A 23688-nucleotide genomic window follows, 5' to 3' on the forward strand; every position below is an offset into this window, starting at 1 on the left:
GTTCTTGGGTGCAATAACGAACACATCAGTCATTTTGATGTTCATAAATCCGAACCGCTGAAGATGCAGTGGCTGAGTTTGTTTTCGAAGGAATATTCCCCACGATCAACGTCAATGCTTTGTTTGCGCGAATCATTTCACACACCAGACTGCTTGAGGGTCAGTATAAAGCTGGTTTTGCTTAGAAGCTGCTCCTGAAAAAAAAGGATCGGTACCAACTATTCGTGTTCCTGCTGCACCTCCAGAAGAAGAAGTGAGTGTAACGTTTTATTAACCTTTATATTAATATTTATATTAATCTTTGCAAATCGCTAGCACGCTTCATGATGAATGCGGCTGTTTACACTCAGGGTACATTACGGCATGTTTTCTATGTACGACGTTCTCGATATAATTCATAATCCCACGTTTATAATGAACAACGCCTTATGGTTCTTGTGTTATTAAAACTGTGTACGCAGTACGCACAAGACAGAGGGGCGGGGTGAGCAAAGCTCATTATCATTTAAAGACACATGCACTTAAACGGCGTGCTGAAAACAGAGCTGTTTTTGACCAGGTAAGAGTGTTTTCTTACAATACTAATGAGAATTTTTTATTAAAGTATATTACAAACTTTTAATTTAGACCCTAAAGAATCATATTAGCTTGTACAAAAATTGCATTATATGACCCCTTTAAATGATTCCCAACACCTATCCCAGAAGTGTTGAGTAAGGGTGTATTTACACCTGTCTTGTTTGGTTCGATTGATTCGAACTCAAATTTGTTTCCCCCATTGGTGCGGATCGTTTGGGCAGGTGTGATTACAGCAATCGCACTCGCGTGCGGACCAAACAACCGTACCGAGACCCAGCTGAAGAGGTGGTCTCGGTCTGGTTCCAAACGAACTCTGGTATGGTTCGAATTTCTGTCCAATGAATGGATGACATTAGCTCACGTGTGGTTTTGTTTACAAATTTTGCTTCACTTGCAAAAAGGGCAGTGTGAAAGCGAACCACACCAAACAAACAAAAAAATCAACATTGTATTTGGTCCGGACCAAAGCAAGTGAACTAACGGACTTTCCTGGTGTGAATACACCCTAAGTAAGTCACTTGTACACTGATACCTCTATTAAATGTAAACACTCATTTTCAGATGTTGTTCTGTTAATTTGGCTCAGTCAGTTGTGTGAGTTTGGAGTTGAGCTATCAGACGGTTCAGAAAACCTGTTCAAAAACAGTCATTATTTTTGTTAGTGCTGCAAAAATTACACAGTTCACCTTTAAATTTTAAGACAAGCAACAAACATCTCAAATTCATATTGAAATTATCAGAGGTGGGTAAATGAAACTAGGGCTGCCCCCTAATTGTCGACCAAAAGTTAGTTGACGAGAAGTTGGTTGGTTGCCAAAAAAAAAAAAAAAACTCAACCATGGCCTCACCTTAAAGGGATAGTTCACCCAAAAATGAAAATTCTGTCATCATTTCCTTCAAACCTGTATGAATTTCATTCTTCTGCTGAACACAAAAGAAGATATTTTGAAAAATATATTATAAAATATATAAAGTTAAATCATGCAGTAAGTGCGGTACTAACTCTGTACTAATATGGATATATATTTAGTCAGTAACCAAACAGTTTATGGGCCCCAATGACTTCCTTGTTATTTATTTCCATACTATGGAAGTTAATGGGGCCCATCAACTGTTTGGTTACTGACTAAATTTGCACTATTATTAGGAGCATATTTGTTTAGTACAGAGTTAGTACCACGCTTACTGCATGGTTTAACTTAACATGCATTTCTCTCTATAGGCACATCCACTGTGGAGATGACGAGTCAGCATTGTCAACTTTGCAGCTGACACTGACTCAGAAAACACCAGTTTATTAATAAATTATTAAAATGTTAGCAATGTTACATATAATATTATCTTTCTCAGCCCTGAAACTAGTAGACTAATTGCTTAAAGGAACACTCCACCGTTTTTTGAAATAGGGCTTATTCACCTTCTTTCCTACATTTAGATAGGTGGGCAAATGCATTTTTGTCTCAGTGCATGCATTGTTTTAGTTTGACAGGGTCGGCGCTAGCTTAGCTTAGCATAATGAATGGAATCCTTTGTTGCCAGCTAGCATGTCCTGAGTAAAAGTGATTAAAAAAAAAAAAAAAACCCACCTAATTACTTATTGTGGCCTGCGTATTCACAACAAGTACAAATAGCGATGCAGATTAACACTAGACGATTTCCTATGCAGATATTGACTTGGGACTATATTAGGGGGAAGCACAGGTGAAGCACTGCTACTTGGGCGCAGAGATATCATGCCCAAGTAGCAGTGCTTCGCCCTAATATAGTCCTTAATATATAAGTCAATATCTGCCTAGGAAATCGCCTAGTGTTAATCTGCATCACTCTTTGTACTTGTTGTGAATACGCAGGCCACAAGAAGTAATTAGGTGGGTTTTTAAAAATGTTTATATCACTTTTACTCAGGACATGCTAGCTGGCAACAAAGGATTCCATTCATTGTGCTAAGCTAAGCTAGCGCAGACCCTGTCAAACTAAAACAATGCATGCACTGAGACAAAAATGCATTTGCCCACCTATCTAAATGTAGGAAAGAAAGTGAATAAGCCCTATTTCAAAAAACGGTGGAGTGTTCCTTTAAATGAACGACTACTAGTCTACTAGAAATTCTTTAGTTAAGGGCAGCCCTAAATGAAACTGCTGCTGTGGGTGTAATTTCAAGACTTCTAGTTAAACTCTTCAACTGCCGACCTTTTGGGCTGTAGAATCAATGCCAGAAACACAGCAGTTGCCAATCACACATAGGACTTTCATGTGTTTCAAAGCTCTCGCATCTGTTTTGTGTGTGCATGAGTGTCTGTGTGGATTTTACTGAGGGATCTTGCATAATCTCATAGAACAGTCTGCTGTATCACAATAGTAATACTACCAATCGCACAGTCACGTGTGCCAGTTCTCCAGCTGGTTTGCATGCTACACTACATTAGCAGACACAGTCACAGCCAGTCAACCTATTGCCCCATCAGTACCAACCCAGCCAGAGCCAGCAGTGTTACGGGAACAAGGACTGGCAAACCAAACAGCTCAATATATTCAACTTATCATATATAACAACAAGTCAAAAGCCCTGCAAGTGGGATTGAAGCATTAACCAGGGAGCTAATGAGCCATTGGACCAACAAATCAAGTCGACCGTCAACCCTCCCCACAGAGAGACATGTCCAGGATTCATTTGGAAAATGAACTGAAGAGAGACTTCTCACTCCAGCTGTGTGCCGACTGCCATGGGACCATGACAACTGCGATAGGAGTGGGGGAAAAAACAGCACATGGACACCTAATGTATGATCTAATGTGCATATCTACACCTAACCATGACCTTGACCAGCTACTCAGGATATCCGCGTGTTTGCAGCCTCTGGACTAAGCAGCAAGACATCATCACAATCCACCACCTGATTCCAGATGCTGCCAGGTCAAATGTCTCCTGGCACATCTGGATCATGCCATTTTCTCTCGTCTTGCTTTGCAGTATTCCAGAGCTGTAACGATCCAGCGCACGCTCCGTTCTAAGCCATAGAGGAGCAGCATGTAGACATAACAGCACGGCATTTCACACACATTTGCTTTGCTACTGATCTCATTCATAACAAATATGATCTGTGTGTGCACTGTACCTTAACGGTAGCCACTTCCACCTATCTTTCTCCTCCTTAGCGCTCCCACTCCGTTATATCACTGGCTGCCAGGAGTGGCAGTGACGACACGTCTGCGGTGTGTGTTTGTGTGTGGCTCTGTGCTCATGCGTGCGAGTCTCTGCAGAGGCCCTGAGCTGGAACAGGAGACAGACAGTGTGAGAGCATCTCCAAGCTCTCTAGGACTGGTGCAACAGAACGGAGCGTTCCCTTTCTTACTCCTCTCTCCGTCACACACACACGCTCATAAAGAAATGCGCATGCTCCCCGAGACGCTCTCCTGCTCTCATTCAGTATGCACACACAGGCTTTCTCTCTCTCTATCCTACACTTGCACACTCACACATGGAGAGCAGTGAAGTGTAGAGCCACTCCCATCACTGATGTGTAAATCATTTGCTTTTTTCATGCATTTCTTATGCTGCAAGTGCCAATTCAATGCATCTTATAATTGTTAGTATCGCTATGTGTATTATTGTTTGTAATTATTATCATAATTGGCTATTACAAATGTTAGCTATTTTGTGTGTTAGATTAATCTGTATTTATATTTAATAACTGTCTATATCAGGGGTTTTCAAACAAAAATGATGATCCCCTTGTGGCAGCTCTATATAAAATATGTGTAAAATATTCTTGCCATGAACTGCTCCAAGAACTTTGGGTTGAGGATCCACGTGCAGCCTTTATTTGGGGCAATCCAGAATTATAATCCATAAAAACAGGCAATTGGTCAAAACATCCAAACAATATCAACAGGGTAGACAAGAATAATCAAAGAAACAGGCAAGAGACCAAAGAAACCATGCAGTGTTGATACATACAAGACTTTGCAACAAACGTCTGAAAAAACAAGGCTTATAAAGGCAGAGTTAACAAGGTAAATGAGACACAGCTGAAAGTAATGACATATAGCCTAATGAGTCCAGGCAAAGGGTTATGGGGAAATGCAGTTTATGGTGAGATAAAGCAGATGGAGATCATGGGCACACCAGCTGGTGGATGTAAAAAATTATATGAAAAAGAAGTTGTAAATAAATTATTAAAAATAATTTTAAAAAGCATATACATATATATATATATATATATATATATATAAAATGTTTTTTGTTTTTTAACTTTATGATTTTTTGTAAATTACTACTTTTCATTATTCCCTTTTTAATGTATTAAATTGATTATTATTATGTCTTTATTATATTTGTAAAGTGTTTCTCTAAACCTTTCCACAGAAACCCTTGCAGCACTAAATGTTTATAGTTACTAGATGTTGATAAATCATTACATCATACTACTGCCATCTATTCACCTGCTGTTTCTGTTGTTTCTCTCACCTGTGTAACAAAAACCCTGCACATAAGTTCATCCTCTACCTCTGTATTATTATTATTATTACATTACAACTATGACACCTCCGATATGATTCAAACTAATTGTAGCAAGACATTCCTCCTGGGGTTTTTTCTCTCTTTTTTTCACGAGCCTTAAGGTGAACAGCATATTTAATTTTTCACATTTGAAAATGAAGCTGTAATTAGTAGACATACACTATGTCTAATGGGTTAAACTGCAAATTTCATAGCAACAAACCTAGACATGACACGACCTTGAAACATTTACATTTACATTTAATCATTTAGCAGACGCTTTTATCCATAGCAACTTACAAATGAGGACAACAGAAGCCATCAAACCAACCAAAAGGGCAACAATATGTAAGTGCTGTGACAATTCCCAGTTAGTCTAGCACAGTGCACGTAGCAAGGTTTTTTTTGTATTAAATAAAAAAAAAATAGAAAGAAATAGAATAGAATAGAATAGAATAGAATAGAATAGAATAGAATAGAATAGAATATCAAGTGTTACGAAAAATATGCATCTTTAGCCATTTCTTGAAAATACTAGCTGCTCGGGGTGAGTTAGGCAGGTTATTCCACCAACAGGGAACAGTCAAGGTAAGGTCTGTGAAAGTGATTTTGTACCTCTTTGGGATAGCACCACAAGACGCCGTTCGCTTGCAGAATGCAAGCAGACTGCCTATTTTTCAAAGCCTCATGTTCATTTGTAAAATATTAAATATGGAGACTTTATATCTTCGCAATCAACACATGCGTCCTCTACTTTCACTATCTCTGTCTTTATGCAATTCATCTTGTTCTACATATGCCAAAACATACATGTTGGTATTGCTATCTCATCCTACTGCGATTTGTTTGTGTTATCTCAAGGAACAGAAAGGAGGGAAAAAAAAACAGCGGAGTTCCGCTCCATTCATCCCGCAACCACACAAGACAAGGGAAATTAAGTTCACCCTCTCGGAAAATCACACAGTTACATCAGATTTTAAGGCACACAGGGGTATTAAAAGGGATTACTTAGACAGTGTGGTAGGCACATCCTGACCATTAGCCACTCTTTGCGCTGAGGAAACAGGTCACGTTGGAGGCACACAAAAAAAAAAGAAAAAAGGAAACAGATTCCCAATACAGAATGTGTTACAGTCTCCTCTGCTGTGTTGCCAAGCAACCCCAGCTGCTCCTACTGCTGCCTGCCCTCTTCCCCCTCCCCATCCCTATCCCTATCCCTCTGCACTGGGGCAGTCCTCTACAAATGCATCAGTTTAAGATGGCATGTCTAGTCTCAAGGGAGGGGACTACCCGGACCAGGCTGCACTTCCAAGATGATCCTGATAGGACAGTACATTGTAACCACACCCTCTGTCTGCATGAATCACCTGTAATTTTCTCACATGACACAAACACACTCTGCATTGGCTACAGTGCAGGTTCTTTACTCTGATTGGTAGATGAGGATGTGAGGCTGTGTAAATATAAATATAGCAGGATGGCGCCACCTTGTGCACAAGAACCATCATTGTTACTACAACTACTGCATATTATGATAAATCTTAAAATTCATGTGTACCGGTAAATGTAACAGGATTACTCACCTTATTTTGCGCACAGGGATGAATGGCATCTCGTGCTGCTATGAGTGACAGCTGTCGCTGGATCCACAGCAGTTCAGTCTGTGACTGTCTGAGAAGCCGCTCTACATCAGTCCTTTGACCTCGCATCTCCTACCACACAGTGAATTGGTAAAAAAAAAAAAAAAAAAAAACTTGCACAAGCACAGATATAAATTATGATGCTTAAAAAAAAGTACCTGGACGCGTTGGTCACACTTCCCAAACTGTAAAGTGTCAAATTCATTGAATAAGATATGTAACGTCAAAACAAAATATTAATATACTGTCAATGTAAATACCGGAAGACATTTTCTCAGAACCAACCCGTTTTGTTCGCCATTTTTGCAATTAATTTAACCAGCTAGTCTCAAGAAGATTATTTTTAGTGGGTGTATGAAGAGTTCCCCACAAGTTTATAATTTTATCTCTAACATTTTTTTTTATTAAATTAGTTTCCTTACAGAGTGGGTTGTGTGATATATTTGATTGACCCTTTTCACGTCCGGGTTTCTCAGAAGCGGAAGTCGTTAGTCGGGTAAACTTCGAGAGTAGGCTACATTAATTTTTTTTTTTTGCGTTCCCCTTTGCTCAAATGGCAAAAGAAAAACTCCACAATATTGTTTGTTTTTTTTAAATAGAGAGAGATTGATAACGGCAGTCAGAAATATGTCAATTGTACCGTCACTCCCACAGCCGCTGTATAAAGAAAAGAAGCACCCTCAGATGCAAGGTAACCCCTAATTTCCACCAACTGCGGAACGGCTGCAGAGTCAATAGGTTTCCATTAAAGTCAATGTGTGTATTTTCACTGACTGCGGAACGGCTGCGCTCCGACTCCGGCGACCCGCAGCCCTCCGGAGCAGATACGCAGAGCTTCTATTTTTGCCGGATGCCGGAGAGCTCCGCAGCAATTCAGCACAGGACATCCTGTTATATCGCGCGATCATTCGTGAATTCGCGAGATCTCGTGGGTCCTTGTGACTTCTGCTGTCAGTCATGGCCGCAGCCGATCCGCAGTTGGTGGAAATCCGGGGTAATATAGCCTAAGCCTATGTACAAACTTTTTTTTTTTTACAAAAACAACTTTTCAGGATTTACAATGCTGATGACCGTCATCACAGTCTGTGAAAAAGGTCCATTGCATTGATCCTAGACATTACAAAGATGTTAAATCTTAGTAACATTATAGACACAATTTATATTGCCAGTTATCTTGCTTTTCCCGGTAAACAAAATTTCCCAACAATGCCAAAAAGTAATAACCAGATCTTTCCATTAGACCGATTTCGTGAACGGTTCTCGTTGTGAAACCATGTGGTCTAGTGCAAAAACGTGCCAGGTTTCCGTGCCATAAACAGTGTGATCATATCTTATGGTAAAAGTTACTAGACTAGTTACAACATAGGTTACATTTACTTGCATATACGAATAATTTATTAAGCTAATAGTTTTCTATAGTTGGTTGTTTTTGGTCTCAGAACGAAAAAATTTGGTCTCATAAATCAGGATGATTGAACAAAACAAATCACTCAGTTGAATGATTCAATGCACATGGGGCACGGATAGTGAAGGGACAACGTCACTACTGGACAACAGGATGATTGTTTCTGGCATTTTATTATTTAAAGTAGGCCTACGTTATGATCAATTCTTTGATTGTTAGGCTATATACCTGCAACATTTCAGCCATTAAATTAATTAAAAATCTTTGCTAGGTTATGTTCAGTGCCTGTCGGTGTGATTACAGCAATCGCACTCGGGTGCGGACCAAACAATCGTACCGAGACCCAGCTGAAGAGGTGGTCTCGGTCTGGTTCCAAACGAACTCTGGTATGGTTCGAATTTCTGTCCAATGAATGGATGACATTAGCTCACGTGTGGTTTTGTTTACAAATTTTGCTTCACTTGCAAAAAGGGCAGTGTGAAAGCGAACCACACCAAACAAACAAAAAAATCAACATTGTATTTGGTCCGGACCAAAGCAAGTGAACTAACGGACTTTCCTGGTGTGAATACACCCTAAGTAAGTCACTTGTACACTGATACCTCTACTAAATGTAAACACTCATTTTCAGATGTTGTTCTGTTAATTTGGCTCAGTCAGTTGTGTGAGTTTGGAGTTGAGCTATCAGACGGTTCAGAAAACCTGTTCAAAAACAGTCATTATTTTTGTTAGTGCTGCAAAAATTACACAGTTCACCTTTAAATTTTAAGACAAGCAACAAACATCTCAAATTCATATTGAAATTATCAGTGCAAGTAACATCTTTAAAAGTGGGTAAATGAAACTAGGGCTGCCCCCTAATTGTCGACCAAAAGTTAGTTGACGAGAAGTTTGTTGGTTGCCAAAAAAAAAAAAAAAACTCAAACATGGCCTCACCTTAAAGGGATAGTTCACCCAAAAATGAAAATTCTGTCATCATTTCCTTCAAACCTGTATGAATGTCATTCTTCTGATGAACAGAAAAATTCTCTCGATTTTGACCGAGGCCCTGTTTCAAATGGCACACTTCATATGCACTTTCGGTCTTGTGGACTATGGCTGCCACGCGCGTGTGTCTGTTAAGTCGATGAGACCGTAGGGTGTCCCATTTGTAATTTTAGGTTTCGGAAGGGTGCTCGCGAGCGCCCCCTCTGCGGTCAATATGCGCCCTCGATGTGCACTTTTGCTGAGGCCGTACTGATGCGAGCTCCGAAGCAGACTTCTTCCCAGCAGTCACAGCCATACTATGGTTACAGCAGCGTTACATCACGAAAGTGCGGAAGACCACTCGTAGGAAGACCGCGAGTGCTTAGGGTGCCATTTGGGATAGGGCCCGAGTCTACTCCGATGTACACTTGGATTTCCGGTAAGCCACTTCCGCTAATCATATTGTGAACTCGTAGTTTTGCGTCGACTGTGTAGTTTTGACTGGCTAGCTACTTTTTAATATGGACTACAGACAGACTGGCGTTCTTTGCACAGTTAGGGTGTGCCATATTACCTGGTTCAAGCGTAAAAAATAAATGCAAGATATTTGTTTTGACCATAATCCACGCACCAGAACTGAATGTGGACTTGGCTCATTTTAATTTTCTCCAACAGCATATACCTATAGGTTATATTATCTCCTACTTATATACATATAGAATAGTGCATAAAACAAATTCATTAGTAAACAATGGGTTTAAATAATCAGCTCCATGGTAAATTCCAAGTGATCAAGGGAGTTCCATTTAGACCTTATGCATGAGTTCTGCCAGTATAACGGAATTAAAGTGGCGCACATTCAAGTCCACAAGACGGAGGAAAGTTAGCGAGTGAAGGGCATACAAATTTGGAGTGGAACCATCTGGTTTTCTTGGTGTATTGTAGGACTTTTTAGGGAGCAAACTTTTCAGTACACTGGAATGATTTTGCGATTGAGAGAGCCCTTAAAATGGCCGAATTTCTGATCTGTGCCCTGACTACTGAACTAGAGAGCTGATTTTGAGACACACCCATTAACTCTCTTGTTTTGTTCATAGAGTGGTGCAAGTATGACTTCACTTTGTAGGCCAAGTGGCCAACCGGCAGTTAGCATAACGCTGGTTCCCTCGACAAAAAAGTGTATGATACTTGCACATTTTGTCCATCAAGATAATTATCACAGATGAACACACTTTTATGAATTTTGAAGCCTAAGTACAGTCGCCAGAAGTAAAAAGCTAAAGGTAGGCTATAAACAAACTACACCACAGTCCCATGATTTTAACGTCACCATCACTAAGCTTCCGACAACGCTCAGGTTTGATCTAATATACTGAGCTTATCTTTTCAGCGTGATGACGTTTAATCTCCTTGACAGCCTCTGTAGTCCCATTTAGCCAATTGTTAGCAACCGCATTTTTCAAGACATGTAACAGCTTTAAAAAATCAAGAGTGGGGTAATACTGATGGTGAAAGTGTCTTGAGCTTGTGTTCACCACAGACCTTATTTCAACCATTTAACAGAAACCCCATTCAAAAAACCCATTGACTTCTGGACGATGGAACTCGCTCCCGCGTTTTGCCCAACAAAGTTATGTCATACCTGCACCACTCTAGAATCTGTTGAATGAATGATTTGACTCTCTCATAAAAGTAACTTGTCGCCTCCCACTGGAGTAACGATGTAAAGTCTCTGGAAAAAAACACTACCCACCACTAATGAGATCTGTCTGGAACAGGCAACGGCGTTATTTTAGAATTATACTGTATATATAACATAATAGGCTAGGCTACTATTATAGTATTTATTAATATATAGATTTTTTAAAATATGTCTTTAGTTTTAATTTGATTTGATTTCAGCTTTAGTTTTAGTAGGCTTTTAGTAAGGTCATCTAATATTTATATTTTATTTTATTTCAGCTTTATTTTAATTATCCCTTTCACGCATAGTGGTCACTACAGTGGACAGCTATTAAAAAAGCATTTTCTTGAATTTGCACGGGTTTTAATGGCAAAGTTGCACATCAGCCTCTTCATTGGACCCTGGTGCATCATCCTATAAACTGCAACCAAGTGGCAAGCCTTTGTGTTTTCCCCCTCCAAACCAAGATGGCCAAGGGTCAGTCAGACATGCCAAGTTGCTCCGGAATATCCACCCATTCCTTCTATCCTAGGAGACTCTTGTATAGGTAAAAAAAATATTGCAGCATCAAGCAATATCTAATGAGTCATAACACAGTAAAATTTTCCAAGTTTTGATTTTAGATTGAGAGAAAACTCTGATTAATCACATGTCCACTGTAGTGGATGTCATGCATCAATTGCTATATTTCAGCTACAATTCATAATTATAATGTGAATATTGTTTTTGAAAATTAAAACTTAAAAACTTAATCTGCAGTGACTTTTTTTACTGTAAATAAATGTATTTGTATTATTAGAATGTAATTTTCATTGACATCGAAAAAAGTCATGTGATTACATAATGTATGACACTTGTAATTACTTGTTAGATCAAAAAGTAATCTGATTTCTTAATGCATGTTATTGTAATGCGTTTTTTTACTCATAACATCAAAAAGTAATCTGATTACGTAATGCATGTTACTTGTAATGCGTTTCTTTACTCAACATCAAAAAGTAATCTGATTACGTAATGCATGTTACTTGTAATGCGTTTCTTTACTCATAACATCAAAAAGTAATCTGATTACGTAATGCATGTTACTTGTAATGCGTTTCCTTACTCATAACATCAAAAAGTAATCTGATTATGTAATGTGCGTTATTGTAATGCGTTTCTTTACTCATAACATCAAAAAGTAATCTGATTATGTAATGCATGTTACTTGTAATGCGTTTCTTTACTCGTTACATCAAAAAGTAATCTGATTAGGTAATGCATGTTACTTGTAACACATTACTTTACTTGTAACATCAAAAAAGTAATCTGAATGCGTTATGCATGTTACTTGTAATGCATTACCCCCAACACTGATCATTTCAGATGAGATTGAAAAAAACGTATCCCTAGGTTTTCTCAGAGGGCTATGATAGAAATGTGCATGTCCATCTTGAACATAATCAGAATTATCAGCTAATAAGGGTAAATCTCCATACTCTGGTGCACTGGAGGGAGCATCTGAGTGGTTTCCACAGTTGTACCTTGACAGACTGTAGAAAATTCTGATGGAATAATTTCCTCATGTTCTGATATCAAAAATACGCGAAGTGCAACTTGTATGAAGTTGTATGAAGCCTTTGCAATATTTTGAATTTATATTTTTTGTATATATTTTATAGTTTTCACATGATTTGATATAATTGTATTGATTAGTTTGTTAAATTCACATACTTTATCTGTTTGATTATTGTCTTATATTAATACAGTATATCTTCAGTTTAAACCATAAACCATGCTGTCCACTCAAGTGGACGTCTGAAGATCTCTTTGATCAAATCAATTCTTGTTTTTCATGCCCTAAGAGCAATAAAAACACATAGGAAAAAAATCCTGACTGAGGTTATCATAATTCATGCATGAAAGGGTTAAATTGTATTTCTGCTATATAGTGACATGGCAGAAAGAAATAGAAAGAGTAGACTAGTGTGCTAGAATGCTATTCAGAACTCTGCACTCATTGATATAAATATGAATGGAGGTGGCTAGGTGTGAGAAAATACAGGGAGATCCCAGCTGCTTTGTGACAAGAAAACAGCTGCTCTTGCCCTCTGCCCTGCTCCCAAGACCCCTACTGAGACACATTACTTCTGCCTGTATTTCATCACGTCGCCACGGACAGCATTGAGACTGATATACGTCACCTTACTCAGACAGAGCAGCTATTAGAGGTGACAGGTGACCCAGGATAGTGATGAGGCCTTAGCACAGTCAGAGACTAAATACATAACTATTTACCATTTATAAACTGCATTGACTGACTTAAAATTTTCCTTTTGCCATTAATTGTAATAATCTAGTGAAATGTTGGAGTCTGACAACAGCCGGTGCTCCACACAGAGATCTGATCTCACCATCATTGAGTCTGTCTGATTTCAAAAAACAACAAAACTGAGACAGACTAAATCCAGAAGAACTGTGGCAACGTCTCCAGGACGCTTGAAGAAACCTTCCTGCAAAGCTACAGTAAAGGCACTTTTGAAAAAAATGCTGTGAAGTGAGGATGCTTTCAAAATAATGTCATAAATATATTTAATTTTTCAGTTAACTTCTATTAACTGAATCAAATCAATATTTGGTGTGACCACCTTTTGCATATAAAACGTAACGAGTACTGCGTAAGTATCTTACGCTAGGGGAAAATCCCTTTTCCGCGAGATATTGAAGCCAAAAAATGATCCTTAATTTGTATTATTGTAAAACGCGTTGCGGCAGCATACAGACATAGGCAAGACAGCTCGCGTGCCTATTGGCTGTTCTGCGGCAACTGCAGCAGCCTATCGAGCGAGGCCTAGCGTGACGTCAGACCCAATGAGGGTGCTTCGCGCCCACTGCGTCACGTCCCGCCGAAACGGGCATGGCTTAGGCCTATAAATCCGTCTCGCAGGCAGCTGATATCTGGTTTTTCATCGCCGAAGCGAACCAGAGCGTGTGCATGCACGGCAAGATACGCAGTACTCGTTCCCTCTTCTAGAGAGAACCGAGGTTACGTTAGTAACCGAGTACGTTCTCTTACGAGAGGTCTCTCGTACTGCGTAAGTATCTTACGCTTGGGGACCCAATGTAAAACGCCGTGCGTGCTGGGATCTGACACCAAAGACCCAGGGCGAAAGACCGGGGTTCATATAGTGCACAATCACCAAGGGAACTCACAGGGAGTCCGGGAAGAGGGAGGGGCGGAACCGCGCTCTTCCACGTATAGCAGCGTCCCTCAGACGCAAATTACATCATACAGACAGGGCGGAGTACGGCCTGAACTGATGGAAAATTGTGGGTCTTATTCATTTGCCCATAAGCATTTTATGGTCGATCAGCGAACAGTGCTCAGCGAGCAGTGCTCAGCGGACACAGTATTCTGAACCGATAGCATCAGAACAGACAGTACTGGTTTATTTAGACCGACAACCGCCTGGCCTGTAAGGCGGGAACCTCTAGGTTATAAAACCTTATAAATGTAGACGGGGAGGCCCAGCCTGCCGTCATACATATATCTTGCAAGGCAATCCCACTTGACCAGGCCCACGATGAAGCCGTGCTTCTCGTGGAGTGCGCTCTGACTCCCAACGGGCACTGAATGCCCTTGGAAGTGTACGCCAGCGCAATGGCGTCAACTATCCATCTGGATAGGCTCTGTTTCGACGCGGCTAGTCCCTTGGAACGAAACAAAGAGCTGCTCCGTCTGTCTGAAGACAGAGGAGCGAGACACATAAGCTCTTAATGCCCTGACTGGGCAAAGGAAGCTCGCGTCTCCTTCCTCGTCAGAGACCGGTAAGGCTGACAGGGAAATGACCTGCGCCCTAAACGGTGTGTTGAGGGATTTTGGAACATAACCGTGCCTAGGTTTGAGTATAACTCTTGAGTCATTAGGCCCAAACTCCATGCACGTCGCGCTTACTGAGAGCGCGTGTAAGTCCCCTATGCGCTTCACTGAAGCGAGAGCCAGAAGAAACACTGTCTTGAAAGACAGGTGTTTAAGATCAATCGTCTGTAAAGGCTCGAATGGGTCACCTTTCATGGCTTCCAGTACCGTAGAAAGGTCCCATACAGGGACTGAGGGAGGTCTGGGAGGATTCAGTCTCTTAGCTCCTCTAAGGAAGCGGATGACTAAATCGTTCCTTCCTATTGACTGACCAAGCGTTGTTTTTGAGAACGCTGCTATGGCCGCCACATAAATTTTGAGCGTGGGAGGGGACCTGCCCCTGTCCAACAGCTCTTGTAGGAAGGAGAGAACCTCCGTCACCCCACAGTCTGGGGGCGACACGCCACGAGCTGTGCACCAGCTGTGCACCAGCTGGAGAACACTGACCATTTCGAGGAATAGAGACGTCGCGTAGACGGAGCTCTAGCCTGCGTGATCGTGTTTAACACTCCACTTGGGAGGTCAGCGGGTACCCGTTGATGGCCCAAACATGAAGGGACCACGGCTCTGGGCGCGGATGCCAAATCGAGCCCTTGGCCTGAGAGAGGAGGTCCCTCCTCACTGGCCCTGGCCATGGGGCAGTGCTCGCTAGCTGCATCAGAACTGGGAACCAGGGTTGGTTTTTCCAGAACGGCGCTACGAGTAGCACTGAGCATCCTTCTTCCCTGATCCGTTCTATCACCTGAGGCAGGAGAGAGACGGGACGAAAGGCATAGAGCGGGCGGCGGGGCCATACATGAGCCAGCGCGTCCCTGCTCTTGGAGAAAAAATTCCAGACAGTGAGCTTTTTCTTGAGACGCGAACAGGTCTACTTCCGCTCTGCCGAATTTCTTCCACAGCAGCTGGACTGTCTGTGGGTATAGAGACCACTCGCCTGTCGGAACATTGTTCCTGGACAGTCTGTCCGGCCCTACGTTTAAGAGCCCTGGCACATGCGCTGCTCTCAGCGAGAGCAGGTTGCGCTGAGCCCACACCAGGAGGCGTTCTGTCAGCCTGTGCAGGTTTCGGGACCTGAGGCCGCCCTGGCGATTTACGTAGGACACCACTGACATGTTGTCCGAGCGGACCAGGACGTGGTGTCCTCGTATTTGGGGACAAAAACGCGTCAGCACGTTGTCTACTGCCAGCATTTCGAGGCAGTTTAGAAGCTTCTCCCGTTCTGACCATTGGCCGAAGAACGGTCTGCCCTCGAGCAGCGCTCCCCATCCCGAGGTGGATGCGTCCGTAGACACTACCTTCACACTCGAGGAAGTCCCCAGGCTTACACCTGATTGGTACCAGTCGTTTGCTTTCCAAGGTTTCAGAGCTGCGATGCATTTCTGATTAACCTTGAGACGAAGCAGACCGGAAGCCCACGCTCGGCGCGGCACTCGCGCTTTCAGCCAGAACTGTAGCGGGCGCATGCGAAGCAAGCCCAGCTGAAGTACTGATGATGCTGAGGCCATGAGACCTAGCATCCTCTGAAATTTCTTGAGCGGGACAGATGCGCTGCAGCGGAAAGAGCTCGCTGCGCGCTGAACGTCTAGTACGCGCTGTGGTGACAGTCGCGCTATCATAGACAGCGAGTCCAGTTCTGTGCCCAGAAAAGATATTATCTGCCTAGGGGACAGAGAACTCTTCGCCCAATTGACTCTGAGACCCAGATTCTCGAGGTGATCGAGTAAAATGGTCCTGTGCTCTATGAGCACCGAGTGAGATTGAGCTAGAATCAGCCAATCGTCCAAGTAGTTCAAAACTCGCAAGTCTGAGGGGTGCGAGCGCTGCGTCCATGCACATCGTAAATGTACGGGGTGCTAGGGACAAGCCGAACGGTAGGACTGTGTACTGATATGCCTGGCCCTCGAAGGCGAATCTCAAATATCGCCTGTGACGTGACGCTATCTGTATTTGAAAATACGCGTCTTTCAGATCTATTGACACAAACCAATCTCCTCGGCGAATCTGCACGAGGATTTTTCTGGTTGTGAGCATTCTGAACTGTCTCTTCGCAAGCACTCTGTTCAGTTGCCTTAGATCTAGTATGGGTCTGAGACCCCCGTCTTTTTTCGGTACCAGGGAGTATCTGCTGTATAGCCCTCCTTCGCTCTGAGCTTGAGATAAGGGCTCTATGGCCCCTTTGCTCAACAGTTTTGAAATTTCGGCTCGAAGTAGGTGTGCTACTTCTGTTTTTACCGTGGTTTCGACGCGCGTCGCATAGCGGCGAGGGCGTCGGCGAAACTGTAGCGAATAGCCTCTTTCTATAATGTCTAGCACCCACTTCGAAACCCCGGGTAGCCTTGCCCATGCGTTTGCATGAATGGCTAGGGGTTGAATGCGAAGCGCGCTCTGGTCGCTCAGCGACAGAGGGGCTTCGGTGTGCTGCAACATAAGCGTCGCTCTTATGACATTTGAGGCAGGGGGCGCGCTGATAACAGCGGGCAGATTGCCCGCGCTCGACTCCTCTGCGGTGGTCAACCGAGAGGGGGAGGGCTGGGCGAGTCCCGTAAGACCAGTCATGTCTATTATGTGAATGTGGGCGCGGGATAGCGGGCACATTTACAACACTGAGAGCATTGTCCGCCTGAGCAGAGCGAATGCACGTTGGTTTCGTTTTTACAGAAACCTTGAGACATGCAGAACATAGTGTTTGTGGGCACTGGGCAGTGGGCACATTTACCACGTTTAATGCGCAATCGATCTGGGTCGATTTCATGTGCGCGAGCCCTGTGTGACGGGCTGTGTTTGTGTGTAGGAATGAGCACTGGGCAGTGGGCATTTTGTCTACACTCATAACACCATAGGCCGTGGCCGGGACACCAGAAAATACACTCTTATGGGATTTATCTGGGTAGCCGTAAAAGCGGCGTTTGTGTGCAGGCAAGCGGGCTGTGTCGCCGACTTGTTTACTGCAGAATACACTGGAACAGTCGCATTTACTGGAACTGAACGAGCGAGAAGTTGCCATAGAAACAGAGAGCGTCAACATGCTGGCGTTTGTTTGCAGGCGTGCGTGTATTACAACAGGCTCGTCCACTGCAATATTGACATTTCCAGAGAAATGTGTGATAAATTGAGGTTGGTCCAGCCGCAGCTGGACTAGGAACACTCTCTTTTCTCCTTTCGCCAGTGACGCACGGAAACCATAGAAACGGTGTTTGGGTGCAGGCAAGCGGGTTGTACAACGCGCTCGTTGGCTGCAAAATACACATCTGCAGTCGCCTTTTCAGGGAACTGACAGAGCGAGCATTGACAGCATCATTTTATCTGCCGGTAGACCCGGGATCGAACACGGGTCTCTCGCGCGAAAGCCTGAGAATCTGCCACTGGGCCACAGGGGAAGACACATAGGCATTTAGTTAGCGCGAGTATTATCAGAGAGCGTCAACATGCTGGCGTTTGTTTGCAGGCGTGCGTGTATTACAACAGGCTTGCTCACTGCAATATTGACATTTCCAGTCGCCTGAACTTCAGAGGGGAATGAGAAATGTGTGAGAAATGGAATTCGGCTCGGCCGCAGCGGGACATAAAACACTCTTTTCTCCTTTCGCCAGTGACGCACGGGAACCATAGAAACGGTGTTTGGGTGCAGGCGAGCGGGTTGTACAACGCGCTCGTTGGCTGCAAAATGCACGTCTGCAGTCGCCTTTCAGGGAACTGACAGAGCGAAGCATTGGAGGCATAATTTATCTGCCGTTAGACCGGGATTCGAACACCGGTCTCTCGTGCGAAAAACCAAAGATTCCGGCTCTGAGCCACAGGGGGGAACACAAAGGCTTTCAGATGCACGAGCATATAAGAGCGTCAACATGTTTTCTTCGGCGTTTGCTTGCAGGCGTGCGTGTATTATAACAGGCTCGTTTGCTGCAATATTGATATTTCCAGTCGCCTGATCAGGGAACTGAGAAATGTGTGAGAAATTCAGGTCAGTCCAGCCTCGGCGGGACTATAAACACTCTTTTCTCCTTTCGCCGGTGAGTGACGCGTGAATGGGGCGCAGGGGCAGGGTAACTTTCTTGTACGTAAAGAAAAACTAACCCCGACCGTCCGCTTCCAGCCTCCCTTGTGAACGGCGCAGTTTGCGCGGCTCGAACAGAGGGAGAGAGAAAGCTAGCCCCGTGACCGTCCGCTCCTGACATCCCCTGTGAACGGCGCGGTTTGCGCGGCTCGAACAGAGGGAGAGCAGGTATCATCCCCCAAGCAGGCAAGGCAAGCGGGCGAACCGGCGAGCTTTGCGGGTTGGGGGGGGGCGGAGGAGCAGTCTCGGAGAAGGATGCCAGGTGAGTCCTCAGAGTCACCATAGGCAGTAACTAGCTCGCAGTGAGGGCAGTCGCCGTCAGCGAGCGCGAGAGCTGCGTGTCCTCAGGAAAGGGGCGTCTTGAAAAAGACTGAAGGCGGCGCGGCCAGCGGCTTCAGAGTGTCGACTCGTCCCGCTGAAAGGCTCCTTCAGACGGCGCGGCTTCTCTCCGGATCCAGCGATGCGAGAGCTTCGCTGAAGAGATGAAAAATCAGATATCAGCTGCCTGCGAGCCGGATTTATAGGCCTAAGCCACGCCCGTTTCGGCGGGACGTGACGCAGTGGGTGCGAAGCACCCTCATTGGGTCTGACGTCACGCTAGGCCTCGCTCGATAGGCTGCTGCAGTTGCCGCAGAACAGCCAATAGGCACGCGAGCTGTCTTGCTTATGTCTGTATGCTGCCGCAACGCGTTTTACAATAATACAAATTAAGGATAATTTTTTGGCTTCAATATCTCGCGGAAAAGGGATTTTCCCCTAGCGTAAGATACTTACACAGTACGAGAGACCTCTTGTAAGAGATCTGCTTTTGTCCTAGGTACACTTGCACATAGTTTTTCAGGTAGCTTTGCAGGTATTGGTTTCTTCAAGAATCTTTGAGATGTTGCCACAGTTCTTCTGGATTTAGTCTGTCTCAGTTTTTTCTGTTTCTTCATGTAATCACAGACAGACTCGATGATGGTGAGATCAGACCTCTGTGTGGATCATACCGGCTGTTGTCATCCTTGTGCATACAAAAATCTCACTGGATTATTACAATTAATGGCAAAAGGAATATTTGGACATGTAAACTGATATTTGTCGTTTTTTGTGAAAATACTAGCGTGCCTAAAACTTTTGCACAGTTCATATATACAGTACACACACATACACACCCATTCATGGGTGTATTTTGCCTTTCCTTACCTTTGATGTCTGCTGGTTCTCTCTTCTTCTCTTACTGAGGCCCTTTTGAGAGCAGCCCAACTCAGTGCGGAGGAAAACTGCGTGTTCTGTTACATTCTGTTACCAGTACAGTAGAGTCGAGTGCAAGTAAGACCTTGACATTTTCTCCAAGGTTTAACAAGGTGTGAATGTGAGAAAATGTCAGAAATGAGAGTAGCATAGAGAGACTGCCTGTTCTCCATGGTGTGTATCTACGCTGAAAGATGCAGAATAAACCTGCTTTTCGTAACACAAACAGCAGAGACACAGAGTCATCTTCCCCTCCTGCCGCTCCCACAACAGTCACTACTTGCTGATTGACCATATGGCAGAGTAAAGATGGACAGAGATGAGTCAAAATGAGCAATAAAGGAATAAGGAAAACCAACAGACTTTTAGCTCCTTTGCAATGGATTGTTCTCACTTGTCTGATATTATGTTTAAACAGCTGCAAGTCAGTTCTGCAGTATTCTACACAATGGCATCTGCTTTAAAAAGCTGTATAAAGCTCCTAGATCACTAATAATTTTACACAGCTCATGTTGTCTGGAGTTTTTTGTCTACTAAAATTTCTTGGAAAGATATTTTGCTATTTTGTGTTTTGTCAGCAGAACAATCCAAAAAACACATTAAATAACATTACAACACTGAAGAGATGTATGTCTATCCCTCAAAACCTTGCTTTCATTCCTGTTAAAAATCAAAGATGGTGCTGCTGTTAATAAGGTCTATGTTGTTTGCATATTATGTATATCTATGGTTACAACCGTTAGCCGTTTCAAAGGAGTAATTGTTTTGTAAATTGATGAGGAAAAATGTCCATTCCTCAAAAAGCAGCAGTGAAATCTGAACTGGTACATTATGTTAACGATATTACAGCTAATGCAAATTCGTAATCCAAAGAAAATAGACGGATAGATGGCCTCGACATTAACGCTTGTCTAGGAGAAGTGGATTTTTTGAAGGCGCAAGTGAAAGAATATTTTACTTAACTTTAATGACAAAAAATAACTAGGGAAGCATCGAAACGCGAGAATGATTTTGATTTTATTGCATTCAATGTAAACAGCGATTGATTGGATGTTAACAGCATTTTTGGATGTTAACTGAATCTGTAAGTCACCTACGCTGTTCACTTCTGTATATTATGTAAGGGATAATGTAGGGCGAGGCGGTTGTTATAGCGAATACAACCCCGACCATACATGCCAACCCTCCCGATTTTTCCGGGAGACTCCCGAATTTCAAAGCCCCTCCCGAAAATCTCCCGGACCGACCTTTCTCCCGAATTTCTCCCGATTTCCACCTGGACAACAATATTGCTACACCATCCGTTAAAATGAAGTTAATTCGGCCAGCGCTCATACCTGTATTTACATCCTGTTTTCGGTTGAAGTCCAAAGTAGTCGATTGTCGAGTTCACACGCGTGATCATAGGTAACTAAACATATGCGCGTGAACTCGACAATCGACTACTTTGGACTTCAACCGAAAACAGGATGTAAACACAGGTATGAGCGCTGGCCGAATGAACTTTATTCATATCTTTCACATCTACTGCAGTCAGATTCACCCGTGTTAACTCTAAAGGAATCACTCACATGACCTGTGCACTTGTAATGTAAACTTGCACTTGTAAAAGCAGGTTTAAGATATGCCCCATTGAAGTCAACAGGGTGCAAATTTTAAAAAGAGGATAACATGGTGTAGGCAACATCGATTTTTGTCATTGTTCTCTGTATTGACAGCACTCCAAATTTACAACAAAATGAGCTCAATGTTAAAATTGACCGGAGTTCTCCTTTAAGGAAATGAATTTGTCAAATAAATGGCTACACAGTGAACTCGACGATTCAGGGAGCAGGCTACACAGTGAACTCCGAAAAAAATGCTACGCTTGAGCAAACAGTTTGAATAATATTCAGAAGTAAACATTGTAGCTGACAGAGTGTTTATGTCAGAATGTTTATTTTTAAACCACAACCTTCTAAGTGCTTCTTTTACCAATATATTTAACGATATCTTTTGCATTTCTAATCCAAACAACGTCAAACTTGGCACTGCACTTACTCGTGCCCGTAGCGAGACACCTGTCAAGTTTGAAATCCGTCGGACCAACGGTTCGAGAGATATGCGAATAACAGACACACTGACAGACGTTTCTGTAATTTATAGATGGATGACTCAATGACTCACTCATTAAGACGGTCACTTGCCGCCATCTATTGGCAGCTTAGTTTCAGGTTATAGCATCATTGCATTTTTTATTTGTATATTCAAACATTTATTTAAAACATCAGTCTCATAACATTTACTGCAGTTGTAATTTTTCAGTGTAAATTATTTAATTTGATTGAACAGCCCTATAGTGTCTTATAACTGAATCTATTGATCAAATGTAAGAGAATGTGATATGAAAGGCCAAAAAAATAAGAAATAAAAAAATTGGCCTTTATAAAGGTAAATAATGCCCTGGGGTAAATCCTAACGTCACAAATATGCAGATGTAAAGGCTATGTAAACACAGATAGAACTGATGAGAATATTGCTTCAGAATAAATTATATTTACACCACCAAAAATACTCTGACAATTAAGAAAGGCAGTGATTTACTTGTCCAAAGGATAAGCACATGACAAGGCTTAATGTTGAACCCAGAAGACTTTGTAGGTTTTCTGTATTTTCAGTTTATGCATAACCAACTGCATTTTGCTTTTTTAAATTATGTTTTACAGGACGTAGCTTATAAGCCCAAGCCTCTTTATGCAAACTTCTCAGCTAATGCCAGTCGGGTGAGAAATTATTTTGAGCAACTTTTGTGGTAAACAGAACTATGCTTGTATTATTGTGAATACGGACATGTTCAATGTTAGCATGCCCTGCTCTTTCTGCAGTCAGAAATCTATGATTTTTACGAAGAGGAACTTAAGAGGCAGGAAACAAATAAAATTAAGGAAGAACGCCCTATCCTAGTTGAGGAGGATGACGAGGAGACTCAGGGATAGAATATAGCCTACAGTTTTCACACTATAAAAATCATTGTCTATGGCAAGTCACAATAAAAAATGGAAACCCAGCAAGTGTTGCTAAAGATACATGTTACTTTGTATAATCTTCATATACATTCCTGCAAAGATGACATATTAACTCACAATTGCTGTCCTGCGGCAAAACATAAGGGCGATTGCATTTAGACCAGACATGTGCTGAATTCGGAACCACATACTAGTACACCACTCTTACTATTTTTACAATATCTTTCTATGGCAGAAATAGAAGTAGTAGGTTAGTAAGTGGTTCCGAATTCACCAATGGAGTGGCGATTGAGTGCGACCTGAATGCACCAGTAAGTGGTGGGATATTTTACTATCCCAAAATGATCATACCAGAAGAATAGCGTGAGAACTTTATTATGTTCATTCACTTTCCCCCACCTACATTTTCCTGCTGGTATTGATCATCAGAATCTGACCATTCTGCCATGGCTGCATAAGCAAGGATACAGTCTCTAGTGCTTAGTAGAGACTGTATCCTTGCGCCAGGGTGCAAATTCCTTCAGTTTGAAAGTTTAAAATCGTCATAATTGTCATTTAAATATCTGCGTTTTACAATAAAGATTGTATGATTAGCCTATGATATTAAGATATACTATTATGAGAAGAAATTCGTAATGAATCACTTAACCCAGCAGAACAAGGTGTGGTCAGTCAGAGTAGCTAGTGATGGGAAGTCTGATTCTTTTCCACAAACTGATTATT

At 42.5% G+C, this 23688-nt stretch overlaps 1 protein-coding gene across 8 annotated transcripts in view; it reads right to left on the reverse strand.

The window, feature by feature from the left end:
* rimbp2a (RIMS binding protein 2a) overlaps positions 1-20205 on the reverse strand; it is a 79146-nt gene extending 58941 nt beyond the window's left edge. For 6 of the 8 annotated variants that reach the window (XM_082141896.1, XM_082141892.1, XM_082141895.1 and 3 more), the window contains exons 1-2: positions 19913-20204; positions 6664-6792 (exon numbers count right to left, since the gene is read on the reverse strand). In XM_082141896.1, the coding sequence (XP_081998022.1) occupies positions 6664-6789 (126 nt within the window). In that variant the 5' untranslated portion in view covers positions 6790-6792; positions 19913-20204. Of the gene's footprint in view, positions 1-6663; positions 6793-19912 lie in introns of all 8 variants that reach the window. The other 2 variants (XM_082141891.1, XM_082141894.1) reach the window with 2 other exon arrangements.
* Between the last annotated feature and the right edge of the window lie 3483 nt (positions 20206-23688).

The sequence above is a fragment of the Leuciscus leuciscus genome (genome assembly GCF_965113295.1).
Source record: "Leuciscus leuciscus genome assembly, chromosome: 16".
Classification (NCBI taxonomy): Eukaryota; Metazoa; Chordata; class Actinopteri; order Cypriniformes; family Leuciscidae; genus Leuciscus; species Leuciscus leuciscus.